This window comes from Leucopleurus acutus (genome assembly GCF_964270905.1).
Source record: "Leucopleurus acutus genome assembly, chromosome: 9".
NCBI lineage: Eukaryota > Metazoa > Chordata > Mammalia > Artiodactyla > Delphinidae > Leucopleurus > Leucopleurus acutus.
Window position 1 is genome coordinate 3,874,367 of NC_139144.1, and position 14,330 is coordinate 3,888,696.

Below are 14,330 nucleotides of genomic sequence, written 5' to 3' on the forward strand. Positions count from 1 at the left end.
GATTTACTCTTCATTTTACCAATATATTTATAAATTCTTGAGCATTCAGAGGAGAGGGTCTTTGCTGTCTTTCCTTACACAAATCTCAAAACACATTTTGGATATCATAAAGCAACTTATTTCCAAAACATCAGTGAAGCATTTGCATTTTTTCTTTTTCTTTTTTTCTTTTTTTTTTATGAAGGAAACGGGAGAAGGGGATAGGGAACTTGTTATTAAGCAGCTAATCTCAATCTTGCCTGATGTTGGAACGGATTTCAGGTGTTGAATATATGTATGTGGGTGTTTGAGTTTTTTTTAAAATTAATTAATTTTTGGCTGTGTTTGGGTCTTCGTTTCTGTGTGAGGGCTTTCTCCAGTTGTGGCGAGTGGGGGCCACTCTTCATCGTGGTGCGCGGGCCTCTCACTGTTGCGGTCTCTCGTTGCGGAGCACAGGCTCCAGATGCGCAGGCTCAGTAGTTGTGGCTCATGGGCCCAGTTGCTCCGCAGCATGTGGGATCCTCCCAGACCAGGGCTCGAACCTGTGTCCCCTGCATTGGCAGGCAGACTCTCAACCACTGTGCCACCAGGGAAGCCCCAGCATTTTCATTTTTATATGAGACAACAGGGTTTCTTAGGGGAATTTCTGAAGTATCTTACTGTCAACAGTTGCTGTCAATTTTTAACTTTTTGGAGCTTCAAGTCCAATCCCTGTTGTCTACAGAGGGTCCCGCAGTGGAAGTGATCCACGCTACTTTTTCTTTATTTCAGTATGTGAGCCAACTCATCAATGGCTCAGCAGAAGCCCTGCTAGGTAGTGAATGCTTTGTTCTGGATAATAAAAGCGTTTCTTCCATGAATTATTCAATAGATGAGGGGTCTTCATCTATTCTCCCGTGGGCACAAATCCTTTCAAACCTCTCAGCAAACGGCAGTGAGTTCCATGAATTTACGGCCGTTCACTGTACCATTTCATGGCTGCAAATGTGAGCCCAAATCTGTGGACGCCTGGCTCAAATATTTCAGCTGGACACGAATGTTTTCACTCCTCTTCGTGTTGGTCTCACTCAGATTTTGTCTGCACTGGAAAGTGATGTGAAAATTCCCCAAAGCTGCCAGGGAATATTTCCAGATGTGGAAAACAAAATGAGCTCTACTTTGAAGCTTGTTACTTGGATGTTGAATAGAATGATGGGACCTTATTGTTCATGGAATATGTCAAAAATAAATTGTGTGAACGTTTACTTAAAAAATGTGGCTGACTTTCTAAACGTTATACTTAATGCAGTCTTTGAAAAAGAAAAGGTACCAAAACCTGAGATTTTATTAACTCTTTTAAATGATTCCACAAACCAAGTAAGGATGATTATCAACAACTTAACAAGGGACGTTGATTCTGCGCCTCAATCCAACTGGAAACATTTTACTGAATTAATTCTAAAACCCATAGAAATGTCAGATGAAATGCCTTGTCAGTTTCAAAGTATTTGGCTGCATTTAGTAGCTCTGGGGAAGGAAATTCAAAAACTTGTGAAAGATATTTCCCCTAACATCCTGGAAAAGAACACCTCTTCTAAAACTGAAAAAAAAAATTAAACATATTTGCTACCAGTCCAAAGGAAAATAATATACACAGCTTAGGCTGTTCATTTTATCAGTTAGCTAGTTACCTTGCCTTCAATTTATCTCATGATTTCCAAAATTCACCCCAGATAATTTCTCATGGATTAATGAAAGCTGTGGTCTCAATATTGAATTCATGAGAGAGGCGTTCAACGCCCTGATGCCCTCAGTTTATCACGATATTCCACAAGAGCCAGGTACTATTCAAGTTTTAAAGAAGGTAACTTCTCTCCTGTGCACGGTCAAGAAAACAGACATACACCTGCTAGTAGACAAGCTGGAACAGATAAGTGAAAGCCTGATGGATCTTTTCTTTTTTTTTTAACAAAACGTCTTTATTGGAGTATAATTGCTTTACAATGGTGTGTTAGTTTCTGCTTTATAAAAAAGTCAATCAGTTATACATTTACATATGTACCCATATCTCTTCCCTCTTGCGTCTCCCTCCCTCCCACCCTCCCTATCCCACCCCTCTAGGTGGTCACAAAGTACCGAGCTGGTCTCCCTGTGCTATGTGGCTCCTTCCCACTAGCTATTTATTTTACATTTGGTAGTTATATATGTCCATGTCACTCTCTCACTTTGTCCCAGCTTACCCTTCCCCTTCCCCGTATCCTCCAGTCCATTCTCTAGTAGGTCTGTGTCTTTATTCCCATCTTGCCCCTAGGTTCTTCATGACCATTTATTTTTTTTTTAGATTCCATATACATGTGTTAGCATACAGTATTTGTTTTTCTCTTTCTGACTTACTTCACTCTGTATGACAGACTCTAGGTCCATCCGCCTCACTAAAAATAACTCAGTTTCATTCCTTTTTATGGCTGAGTAATATTCCATTGTATATATGTGCCACATCTTCTTTATCCATTCATCTGTTGATGGACACTTAGGTTGCTTCCATGTCCTGGCTATTGTAAATAGAGCTGCAATGAATATTTTGGTACATGACTCTATTTGAACTATGGTTTTCTCAGGGTATATGCCCAGTAGTGGGATTGCTGGGTCTTATGGTGGTTCTGTTTTTAGATTTTTAAGGAACCTCCATACTGTTCTCCATAGTGGCTGTATCAATTTACATTCCCACCAACAGTGCAAGAGGATTCCCTTTTCTCCACACCCTTTCCAGCATGTATTGTTTGTAGACTTTTTGATGGTGGCCATTCTGACCAGTGTGAGATTTCTTTAAGAATGTCAGTAGGTTAGGTACTGGCAGTTTGGGGGTCAGCTTCTTTGTTGACTTGATGGAAAAACTTGTCGACAGCTCACGTTCTTGGAGTGTTAACCACCTACTGAGGCTCTCACGCCTGCTTCCTAAAGAGGACGCCGATGCCTCCATCGACGTGTACTATGTGCTCCCTCGTGCCATGAGACTCCTGCAGGGCGTGGGTGACAAAAACATCATGGAGAAAAACAAACAAACAAAAAAAAAAAACATCATGGAGGCCCTCAGGGACGTCTGTAACTTCATGCTCCTGCATGGCATAAGCCTTTCAGACGTCACCAAGGAAGACTTCACTATTGTGATTAAAACTCTTTTGGACACAATTGAATTAATATCAGATCAACCAGGCATCCTTTCAGAGGCTTTAACTTGTCTTCCTGTGTTTTGGTGCTGGAATCACACAACTTCTGGATTTCAGCAGAATCCAAGGTCAGGAGCCTGTGATGCCCACAAGCTCACCTCTCCTTCCTTTTACAGCAAAGTGGCCAGTATCCTTGACCACCTCCACCTTCCCCAGGTGAAGACTCACAATGTTGGCAAGAAAGCTCACAGGTGGAAATAACTAGGAAAGTAGCCTGTGTAATTCATGAATTAATGGATTGGAATTCCATTCTTCTAGAGCTGTCCAAAGTCTTCCATGTTAAAACTTTGCTTTTGAAAACTGTGCAAGAATTTTGTCATAAGGTGTTACCATTTGTCCCATTTTCTGGAAATTAGACAATAGCAGCATCTCTGAACTTTGTCCCAGCTGTTCCATAAAAGCAGATTGCTTTGCAAATCATAGAAAAAGGCAACTTTACAAAAACCACATCAGATGAAAGCCTCCTTGATAAACTAGCTAGTTTAAACAAGATCCTTAATGTTGATGAAGGAAGAGAATCATCTGTTAGAAATATTTCCTTACATTTGGAAAGGATAATAAACTTGCTTTCTAGGGATGAGAGCCTAGAAAATAGTGCTAATTCTGTAGTCTCTCTATTCATGACATTTCTGAATGAAATGGTGGTAGTTTAGAAGCACTATCACGTTTTATTAAGAAAAGTGAAACAACTTACAACTTTGAAGAACTATGGCTTGAGTTTGAACAAATCATGAAATATCTAACCCATAACTTTAGTATCAGATCCCTGTTTCTGAAATTAACAAAGAAATACAAATTACTAATTCAGTGGCTCTTCAAAACCTAACTTTGCCACTTGCCCATTTTTCCGAAAGCCTGGATTCATCATCCTTGAAGACATTAGAAATCATTGAAGATTTTTTATTGATCATAAAAAACTGGTTTCATAAATACGCAAATGAAGATTACTCCAAAATGATACAAACATTATTTCTTCTTACAGCTAACGAGAGTTCAACTGATGATATAGCTTTGTTGGCTAAAGATATTGCTACCATTTTGGGTAATCTCTAAAATGTTTCTAGAGCAGATAATTTTGATGTTGCCCTACTTCTTCGTCTGCTAAACCAAGAACAGCTAATTAATTTCTCAGTTGTTCAGCTGCTTTTTGAAAGCTTCCTAATTAATTCAATCAACAACTTAGCTGAGAGTGCTCAAGAAGCAGCCTTGAATTTAAGTGATACCAACCTTCAAATAATGAATTTCATTAACCTCGCCTTGAACCATACACAGTCAGAAAATGGTGAGAGAATCATTCTCCCTCCAAGAAGCATAGTGGATTTCTTGGAACAGCTTTTGAAAACATTCTTCCCCTTTTTACTAAAGGAAAATTCTGGGGACAAAATATCTCTTCTGCTGAAAGACTTCCACAAAGATGTCATTGCAGAGATGAGGTGAGTTTACTTTTGCTTTGTATAGTGCTTGTAGTTGCATGTTACAATCCAGTTTATTTCCTGGAGTTTATAGTGTCAAAGACAGCACTTGTACCAACACCTTTGAATGATCTTTGAAGTAAATTTTGTCTTAATGAACGTTTTATAAAAATCAAGGTAAAATAACTTTGATGATTGTCATATAACTAGTAAATATATGTATATAAGCCTAGCCCCTGGGAATTAATCCCTTATTATGCTTTATTACAGTTTTGGATTATGAAAATAATTATAATATTCTATTTTATATGGAACTGAAAAATTGTTATTATATATGTATATGGATATATGTGATGGTCATATTAATGCATTAACTGTCTAATCACAAATGAAGGGCTTAAGTATTTTCATTCCAAAAAATCTACTGATGTTTATATTTGGAATTGCTAAAACTCCAAAATTTTAAAACTCAGAGTCACATTATGTTTTTTCATATATTATTTTTTCATTCCTTTTGAATCTTGCCAGTGAAAAGGCTGGAGGGAGATTCTACCTTATTCTGTGATGTCCATATCAGTCAGTTCTCAACCTCAGAAGCAGAAACAGAGCAAAGACTTCATACAGGGATTGAATTGCCTTCCGCAGTTTTGGGGCTGGCTGAGGGAGTCCAGAGTCAGCAGGGAAAGCTGTTAGGAAACAAGCTGGAATCCCACAGGCAGGAGCGGCAGGTTCCCATCCACAGGGGGCCGTTGGGGGGCAGGGTCGGGGTGATGGGGAAGGAGGTATCCAGCTGCGCATGAGGGTGGGCTCGCTGGGTCCAGGAGGTCCTAACCCTCTTGAAGACCTTGCGACTGGTGAGGTCAGGCTTCCCTGGGGCAGCATCCCTTCTCCCTGACTTAAAGTTGGCTGTCTGGGGTCTTCAGTCACATCTGATGAATTCCCTCCAGCAGCACCTAGGTTAGTGTTTATGATGCTACAAAGTGGCTGTCGTGCACTCTCATGAGCAAATCTCCTGTGAAGCCCACCAGACCAGAAACACACAAGAAAGGGGCTCTGGGGCTTGAATCTGGGGCTCGGCCCAACCGAGTTGACAAGTCACAGAGCCCCTGCCACGCTGAGTGGCTCGCTAGGTCTTGGAACATTCAGAAGGACGTTACCTGTTACACTGAGAATCATTGTACGGTCATTTCACATTCCTTTCCTTTCTAAAAGCAAAGTGCATGGCTTTTTAAGTTGTTAGGTTTGAGGCATTGCAATGGATTTATACATGAAATCCATCCAATCTTTTCATTATTTGGCAACAAAACATTAATTTTCATCTGGGATGTATTTTAGCATTTCAGTATTTCAGTCAGTATTATCCTCCCATCATGCTACTGTAAAGCAAAAAAAATCACTACAGTTCACCCTTGAACAACCACATGGGCCCAGTTATAAGTGGCTTTTTCATTAAATAGGTACTACAATACTACCCGATCCACAGTTGGGTGAATCTGTGGATGTGGAACCACAGACATGGAGGCTGGCTGCAAAGGAAAGTCAGTTCCCATAGCCTTCGGGTTGTTCAAGGGTCAATTGTGTATGTTTTCAATCTTTTCATTACTAACCGTGAAATTTAAAAAATATGTATTTACAGTTTTGTCCCAAAGGATAAAATTCTAGAAAATTTGAAACGGGATCATTTTCTTATCTCCATGAAAGAGGACAGATTGTTGAACATTTTTTCATCTTTAAAGGAAGCTGTGTATCACCTAATCAAAAGCTCATTTATGTTAGACGGTGGAGAATTTTATTTTGATAATCCTCGAGTACTGCAGTTAATGGGAGATTTATTCCACACTCTTCTAAGGGAAACCTCAATAAAAAATGAGACTGAAAATAATCTGGAGTTTCTTACAGTGGTGAATCACTTGCTTTCCCATATGAACAGTTTTTTTTTTTTTTTTTTGCGGTTCGCGGGCCTCTCACTGTTGTGGCCTCTCCCGTCGCGGAGCACAGGCTCCAGACACTCAGGCTCAGCGGCCATGGCTCACGGGCCTAGCCGCTCCGCGGCATGTGGGATCTTCCCGAACCGGGGCACGAACCCATGTCCCCTGCATCGGCAGGCAGACTCTCAACCACTGCGCCACCAGGGAAGCCCCCATATGAACAGTTTTGAGGACCTTTTCAAACTCAATCAAGATCTCAGGTCTGCTGTTCACCTCGTGAGAGAAACGTCAATAGAGATAGCACGTCTCATGGACACTCTTTTAAACTCTCTTATTAAGGACTTATGTGCCCTGTACCCTGCCCTCCAAGAAGTTATACTCACTAATCTAACCGATTTTCTTTCCTTTATAAATAGTTCATTCCCCCCCTCCCCCCCCCAAGAAACAGAGCAACGTTAGAAATTACCAAGTGCTTACTTGGTGTTATATAAAGGGCAAGAGTGGGTGGAGAGAGTCGTGCCCTGGACCCCCTCTTGACCATGCTGGTGGACCATGGAGCCGAAATGAGAGGTCTCACCACCTCCGTCACCTCCACCGTGGAGCTTCTTAAGCTGGCCGAGAAAACTTCAAGAGAGGTGGCTGCCATGTTTGAAATGCCTTTTGTGTTCACAGCCAACGACACCATGATATTCTTGGACACCAACGACACCATGAAATTCTTGGACACACTTTATTCCATTTTGCAACAAAGTGTTTGAGATGTTGCCAATGAAATGATTACTTTGTAAAAAGCAGATCATTTAATATTTGAAAATATAGATGACTTGTTGACGCCATTTCTTGACTTGGCCTTTGGGATGATTGGAGTCAAACCTGCTGTTTCCCAAGACTCTGATATTTTCAATATGTCATCTAGCATATTCACATATGTGAACCAGTCCAAAGATATTTATGATATTAGGGAAGAAATAGCTGAATTTTTAACTTCTGTGAAAATCAATTTGGGAGACATGGAATGTCTTGTGGCAGCATTTAATAATGGGACCCAAATATTTTCTGTGGATTCTGTCAACTTATGGGAAGAAATCCTGGATTACTTAGTTCCTATAAATAACATCATCAATCACAAAGACTTTTTATATTCTAATCCAATTTCCAATTTCATAATTTGCCTCAAGATACAAAAGGGGAAAGAACTCGTAAAGTGATCCTGTTTTTGCATGAAACACCATCACAAAACAGCATGGAACTAGGGACTTACTTGAGAAAGGTGATCGACCTCACCTCAGAAGCACTTTGGCATAAGTTAGGGAAGGACAACAAGGATGTTCTTAGTCTGTTGCTGACATTGGCTCCACATCCAAATGACCTTTTGAAAACCGTAACAGCAGTTGGAAAGGCCTCCAGTGGGTTGAAAAGTGACAACAGAGGTGATTTGAGTAAAGCTTTGCTTTTCAGCACTTCTTTGATTCAGGACGTGACTCACCAACAACTCAGAGAAGCAGTCCAGAGCGTGCTAAGTAGACTAGCTCTCGTGAGTCAAGAGCTTCTCCTCAACAGCTCTCAGAAGACACACTCCTTGAGCACTTTGTTTCAGCACACTTTTGAAATTTTTATTAATGCAACCCCTGGAGAGAATAGCTGATCAAGAAAAGATGAGAAGACCAAGGAAGAGCTGGTTGACTTTCCTGATGTCCTCAAACCATGATCACATTTTGAGAAATACCAGAAGGGATTGATTGCATTGGCTGGATACTGGCAAAAGGTCTCACTGATCCATCCAAGGTAATGAAACAGTGAATTTGCTTCATTTCCCCTGCAGTAACTATAAAACAGAATCAGGCAGGAATTGCACTGAACCAGGGTAAGCAGCACTCCTTGAGCTCAACCTTCCTTACACTCTGAAGCTGGCTTCCCCAGGGCATGGCTCATGCCCAGTCTCTTGTCGCTATTTGCCTCATTATTTGGCATTCAAATACAATTTGAATTTATCCTAAATTTCTCCAAAGTAAATTAGTTTTTCAAAAGTAAAAACGTCTTATTCTATTCACGTGCCCCAAGACTAGGTATGTAACAGTTTTTCTGTTCCCCTGCTCTGGCAGCCGAGGGTTCTGCTATTTGATATGCAGATAAAAATCTGAGGCCATTCACATTACACAGAAAACTGTGCTGTCAAGGGTAACTGCCCCCTGGACAGGGCCGGGCTTCTTCCCTCCTTAGATTCAACCCGACTCTGTGGTTGATCTATGTCCAAACACTGGCCGCCCACCCCGAATAGTAGGTCAGGGAAACCCTGCTCTTGGAAGGCCCAGCGCTGTTGGCTGTCATGCTCCGGGGGTCGGGTCATCTGCTGCCTTAGGATGAGGGCGTGTGCAGCTGTGTCCCAGCCCATCCTCTCTGTGTGACAGTACAGTTCTGGTGGTCTGTGGTTTCTGAGTCCCACAGGGAGACTGAAAGTGAACCCTCTCTCATCTGCCAGGTAGCCTGACTTATTCTCAGTTAGTCCTGTTGCCACACGGCTGCACCTTGAATCCACTCCTTTTTAATAACCTGGAAGGATCTCCTTGGATAGTGAAGCATGTGTCTGTTGGCACAAAGAACTATTGGTGCCTTGGAATTTGAATGATGGCTTTCAGAGCCTCATTGTTTCTGATGCTAAACTGTGTTAGACTTGACACTTGGCCCTGAATTTTCATTTGAGCTGGAGCTGGTCCTGGCAAGCCCTGCTCTTCACCAGTCCTGGCTTTCACCAGCTGTTTCCAGTTCTCCACCGAGTGGATTTACACCGTGACCCTAAGACTGGAAACTAGTGGGCTGTGAGCTGACTGGGTGTAGTCACCACCCCAGTTTTTAAATTCGCAAGGCTTGGTGCCCACTTTCATTCTACTTTAGTGATTACTTGCTTCCACTCTTTCTCCTGTTTTCACTATTCTTTGATCATAGCCTTCTTGAATGAGGAAGATACAAAAAGTCTAAAACAGAAAATCCCCCTGTTGTGGGTTTAGGGTCAGACTATCCTGACTTGGATGTGAGCTTTGGTTCTACACTTCACTAACTTTCTGAATCAAGGCAAATCCTTTAAACTTTCTGAACTTCCCTTTATTTGTGTATAAAACAGGGATAACAGTGATACCTTTGGGGGTATGGTAAGGATTCTACAGTAAAATAAATGTAAGCTATGCATTTAACATGCATATTAATTTGGGTTTAAGACATGAAGCATATTAGGGATAAAACAACCACCACAGACATCTAGGCAAATGTTTTGTAGGCAAAAACATTAGCTTAAAATTAAAATAATAAGAACAACAACAACAAAACTCCTAAAAAAGTAGAAAGGTCCATTAATATCCTAAAGATTTACTACAAGTTCCCAGATGGCAGAGGTCAGGGATCTAGAGCAAATTTGGGCAGAATTCATTTCTCCTGCCTCTGCTTCAGTGCCTGCAGTTATACAGAGAAGAGAAGCTTGGTCGTCCCAGACCTGAATCCACTGTTTTTGTCCCAAGGAACCCTCTGGCCCTATGTCATCTCCCCGCTTCTGGTCAGGCCTCATTCAGCAGCGAGCGTCACCACCTGTGTTACGTCCCATTCGAGCCCAGCCCCCTGTGGAAGTGAGTGCTGCTTTTAGGCTCAGTCCCTAAATCTATCATAGCACTAAGGCCAGTGAGCTGCAGGGGCAACGGGGGTCAGAAACAGAAGGCAGTAGCTGGCTCTGTTCCCTCCTTGTGTCTGAAGCCTTTGCAGCAAGTCCCCGGAGAGGGGTGGGGGACGTGCACCCCACCCCCAGAGGCCCTCTGCCCCCGTGTGAGGTGGTGGCCCTGCAGCCTCACCTGGGAGCTGGTTGGAAACGTAGGATCCCAAGCTGCCTCGTACCTGCCCCGTCACAGCCTGCGATGGGCCGCCAGGCGGTCCTTAAGATGCGAGGGTTTGTGAGCCTCCGTCTGGACCACGTTCCTCATCTCAGAGGCTGAGAGACCAGGGCCTGCGGCAGCTCTGCTGAGCAAGGCCGGCAGTGGCCAGTGGCGGCCGCACAGGGACCATCAGATCTGACCCTTCCTTCCAGGCCCACAACGCTTGGGGCACAACTAAAATGCCGTCATTAAAATCCCACAATTTACTCAAAGTCTATATATAACATTACCTGATGGGGATTAATAAATGGCCCTACACATCATTATGGTTTTCTTCTGGCCAGAAACAAAAATTACACGTAAGCTCGTCTTTCTCTGGGGCTAAAACAAGTTGCTAATAACTATTTCCCATCCCCAGTTATTTTCACATTCAGCTATATTTTTTTATAGTTGAAAAATTAACTTTATGTTGTGTATTGTTTGGAGTAATCCTTTGCTCTTGTATCTGGCTTCCCTAGAGGATTTTGTATGATTCCACCTGACCTTCAAAAGCGCCCAATGGCTTCCTACTCTCTTCATCCACAGTTAACTGCCGTAACTGTAAAGAAACCAGTTTTCATCACCTCAAGCATCCCAGTGCCCTGTCCATACGTGCATTTAGTCACTGAGCTTGCTTGTGTCCTGATAGGTACACACAGCTCCACCACGCTGAAGTTTCCGAATTAGCACATGAGAATTGCATTCTTTAAGGACTGGCTGGACTCTGACAACCAAGACACAATAATCCAGTGAAGGAAAATCCACGTTTGCCGAGGGAGGGGGCCCTGCTAAGCCCTCAGGTGTGTTGAATTAAGCAAGGTTGTTCTGTGGTCACGTCAACACCACAGCAGAACGAAAAGTCAAACATTTTTTTAGAAAGTTTCATTCTTCCTCTGAGGAGAGTAAATTTAGAACAACATGCTGTAGAAATATTGAATTGCATATAAAAGAATGAAACTTCGCTGTGGTCCCCGGAAGCCATGCTGCAGGCTGTCCCAGCATCCTGGTGCCTTCTCCAGCGCGGTGATGTTTTCTCAGACCAGTGATGCTGCTGTGTCCGCCCCAGCAAGAGAGCCCAGGACGGGGTGACTCAGCATGATGTCGAAGGGGCTGGCCCGTTGAGAAGACAACGGGCCTTTGTTTTTTTTTAAAATCAATCTCCAGGGCTTGTCAAGGATATTTATTTTCAGGGAATGTCCTTGGGCAGCTGTAGCCTTAATTAGTCGATGTGGCCCACAGTTAAAATAATATATATATATTTTTTTCTTTTCGAAGTGCTTCCCAGATAATGCTATTTATATGTTCAGTTGTGTCTGATATTTGGGATGGTTTTGAGTTTTGTAAAGAATATAGAAACTCATCTGAGGGAGGAACAAAAGCCACGGGGGGCTTAAGATGCGACAGTTTGTGAGCTGCTCTTCTGGACCACGTTCCTCATCTCAGAGGCTGAGAGACCAGGGTCTGGGGGGTTAGAAAGATCAGGGTTAAAGCTGAGAGCTGCTGCGCCCGTTACCTCAGTGGCGTTAGGACCTAAGTCTGAAGAAGAATTCAGCGTTTCTGAGCCAGGGCAGCTTATTACAAAGTTGGTCGGGAGGCTTTTCTGCCGCATTACCGGAGCTGGCTCCATAAAGACCAACACACACAGGGGTATACACACAAGTACACCTATGCACGCATGCGAACACAGAGACTTGTGCGCACGCACACACACACACACATGCACACACACACTACGGCACTCCAGGAGTCTGTTTAAAGATAAGAGTCTTCCTTACGTAAAGGTGGGTTCCTGTACCCACGTGGAAAATGTAAGAATCCCCACCTGGCTTCCTCCTTTCTCTCTCACACTCTGATCATGTACCTTTGCATTTTGAGAGGACGGCCATAGACAAGAAGAGAGAGCAAATGTCACGTTTGTTGGCAACAAAATGACGCTTTGAACGAAAACAGGAGACCTGCCGTTTCCTAGGCTGTGTCCTCGGATGTCTGTGGAGCGAGCTGGCCCAGCAGGGGAACGGTTCGTTCACGAGTGTTACGACGTGTTCTCGCACGGAGAAGCAGATACTCACCTTTAACGCCGCTGTTTCCCCCTAAGTGCCGCGGAAGCGAGTCGGGCTTTCCCGCAGCCTCGGAGCCCCCAGGACCTCGAGGTGATTCTGTGGAGAGTGGAGATGCTGGTCCAGCGTGTGCTCGTCCTTCTTGCAGGTGGGCTGCTTGGGGAGAAGGGCTGCCCAGTGGCCCCGCCGGGCGGGCAGCGAGGTGGTCAGGTGCCCCTGAGTTTCTCCTGGGCTCAAGCGCAGCCTTCTTGCCGGTTTCGAAGGCCCCAAGTCTCCCCAGCCTCCCCACCCCCGGGCTGCGACCTTCTCCAGTCAGCTGAACGGCCCTTCCCTGCCCGAGCTCGGCTTCTGGGCTGTGTCTCTGCTCTTGGAATGTGCTTCCCTGTGTTTGTGGCCTGACGTTCAGCTGTGCCCTGCGGCTAGAGCCAGCGGCTCTTCCCGGAGGGATGCCTGCATCCCCTTCGCTGGCAGTGACCTTGAGTTGACCTCTATCGAATGCAGTGTTAATGCTCCTATTTCTTTTTTTTTTATGGATATAGGAAACAAATTTATTTAATAATTAATAAATATTATGTTTAGTGGTATTACAGAGAACTACAGTCTATGGCGGATATCCAAACTCTGAATAAACGTGGGTGAATGTTAGTAGGAAGTATTTGAATAAGGTAACAGTCGTATCTCCCAGCAAGGTTAACAGCACTACCAGAATCACATGAAGAAGCTGCCAACTTAAGCATTTGTTTTGCTTCCCAAATGTGTTATTTTTTGTAACACCACTCATAGGATTTGTATAACGTGTATGATGCATGTAAATGTATTGATCTTTATTTTATTTGCAAGAATGACTCACTGTTAGCAGCAGATGGGGCCATGAACACACACCTACAACATGGCAACAGCTACAAGCAACATGGGCTGATTGGATGGTGACCACTTCTCTCTTGACTTCAACCTTCAGCTCCACGTGTCAGCAAAACCTTACAAAGCTCAATGGAATTCTGGCACAGACATGGTAAATCAGGGCAAGTGCAACTAACTCCCGTGCCAGGACTAGCTCGCTCTCACTGACTGCCAGTCCCCTGCCTGCTGTGGCCGACCCTTGATGAGTCCTTTGCCTTCTACCCTCTTCCCAGCGCTGACTAGTTCCCATTCAGTTGGTGAGACCTCCTGAGCTCTGAATGCTGCTTCTCTCTAGTTGTTCCTTCTCAGTCTTCTCCAACACACTTCCCTAATGCTCCTATTTCTTAAGTCTCCCCCCGCCCCCGGCGTCAGTCTTCCTTGAAGGCAGCATCCTTGTCTTCCTCTCCTGCGTGTGCCCAGTGCCTGGGGTAGAAGATCGTTCCACTGACCGGGGCTGGGTGACCCATGCAGTGACCCGAGTCCCAGAACATGTTCTCTAAAGTCCTGGCACTCAGTGCTTGTATTTTAGCTTTTTGAGGCCCTTCCTGCAGTCGTCTGCAGCCTCACTGAGTGCAGGACCTGTCACTCATTCAGTTCTGTCTCCATGATGCTCAGAGTAGAGTCTATGCTAGTGAGTCATTCATACTTATATTGTAAATGAGTTCACTCGTTTGAGATCCTGCTTGTCAAACCCACTACTACAGATTCCAGTGGAATTTCCTCTTCATGCCATTGCCGAAGGACAGTGCCATGAGCGGCCTTACAGGGCTGCTGGGTGATTTTCAGGACTTTCTCTAAGGTGTAAACTCTGGTCTCTGAGCACTTCTGAGTCCGTAGACTGGGCCAGCAGTGCTGGAGTGACTCTGCCCATGCACGTGTGTTGCTGCCTTTTCACGCCTGGTCTCCTGAATGAGGCTGCAGAGAACCCTCTCCTTGCTGTCGGGCCTGAGGTCCT

At 44.0% G+C, this 14,330-nt stretch overlaps 1 protein-coding gene across 1 annotated transcript in view; it reads left to right on the plus strand.

Annotated features, from left to right (window-relative positions):
* The window catches only part of ABCA13 (ATP binding cassette subfamily A member 13), a gene marked incomplete at both ends in the record, with an annotated part of 307,539 nt that overhangs the window by 62,076 nt on the left and 231,133 nt on the right, over positions 1-14,330 (plus strand). The window contains 23 exon segments of the mRNA XM_082846245.1: positions 2-116; positions 119-133; positions 575-966; positions 970-1,563; positions 1,566-1,716; positions 1,719-1,907; positions 2,779-3,330; positions 3,333-3,536; positions 3,539-3,582; positions 3,584-3,818; positions 3,821-3,955; positions 3,958-4,235; positions 4,239-4,618; positions 6,234-6,519; positions 6,730-6,948; positions 6,951-7,013; positions 7,017-7,280; positions 7,284-7,310; positions 7,314-7,685; positions 7,688-8,167; positions 8,171-8,230; positions 8,234-8,310; positions 12,514-12,685. Of these exon segments, the coding sequence (XP_082702371.1) occupies positions 2-116; positions 119-133; positions 575-966; positions 970-1,563; positions 1,566-1,716; positions 1,719-1,907; positions 2,779-3,330; positions 3,333-3,536; positions 3,539-3,582; positions 3,584-3,818; positions 3,821-3,955; positions 3,958-4,235; positions 4,239-4,618; positions 6,234-6,519; positions 6,730-6,948; positions 6,951-7,013; positions 7,017-7,280; positions 7,284-7,310; positions 7,314-7,685; positions 7,688-8,167; positions 8,171-8,230; positions 8,234-8,310; positions 12,514-12,685 (5,304 nt within the window).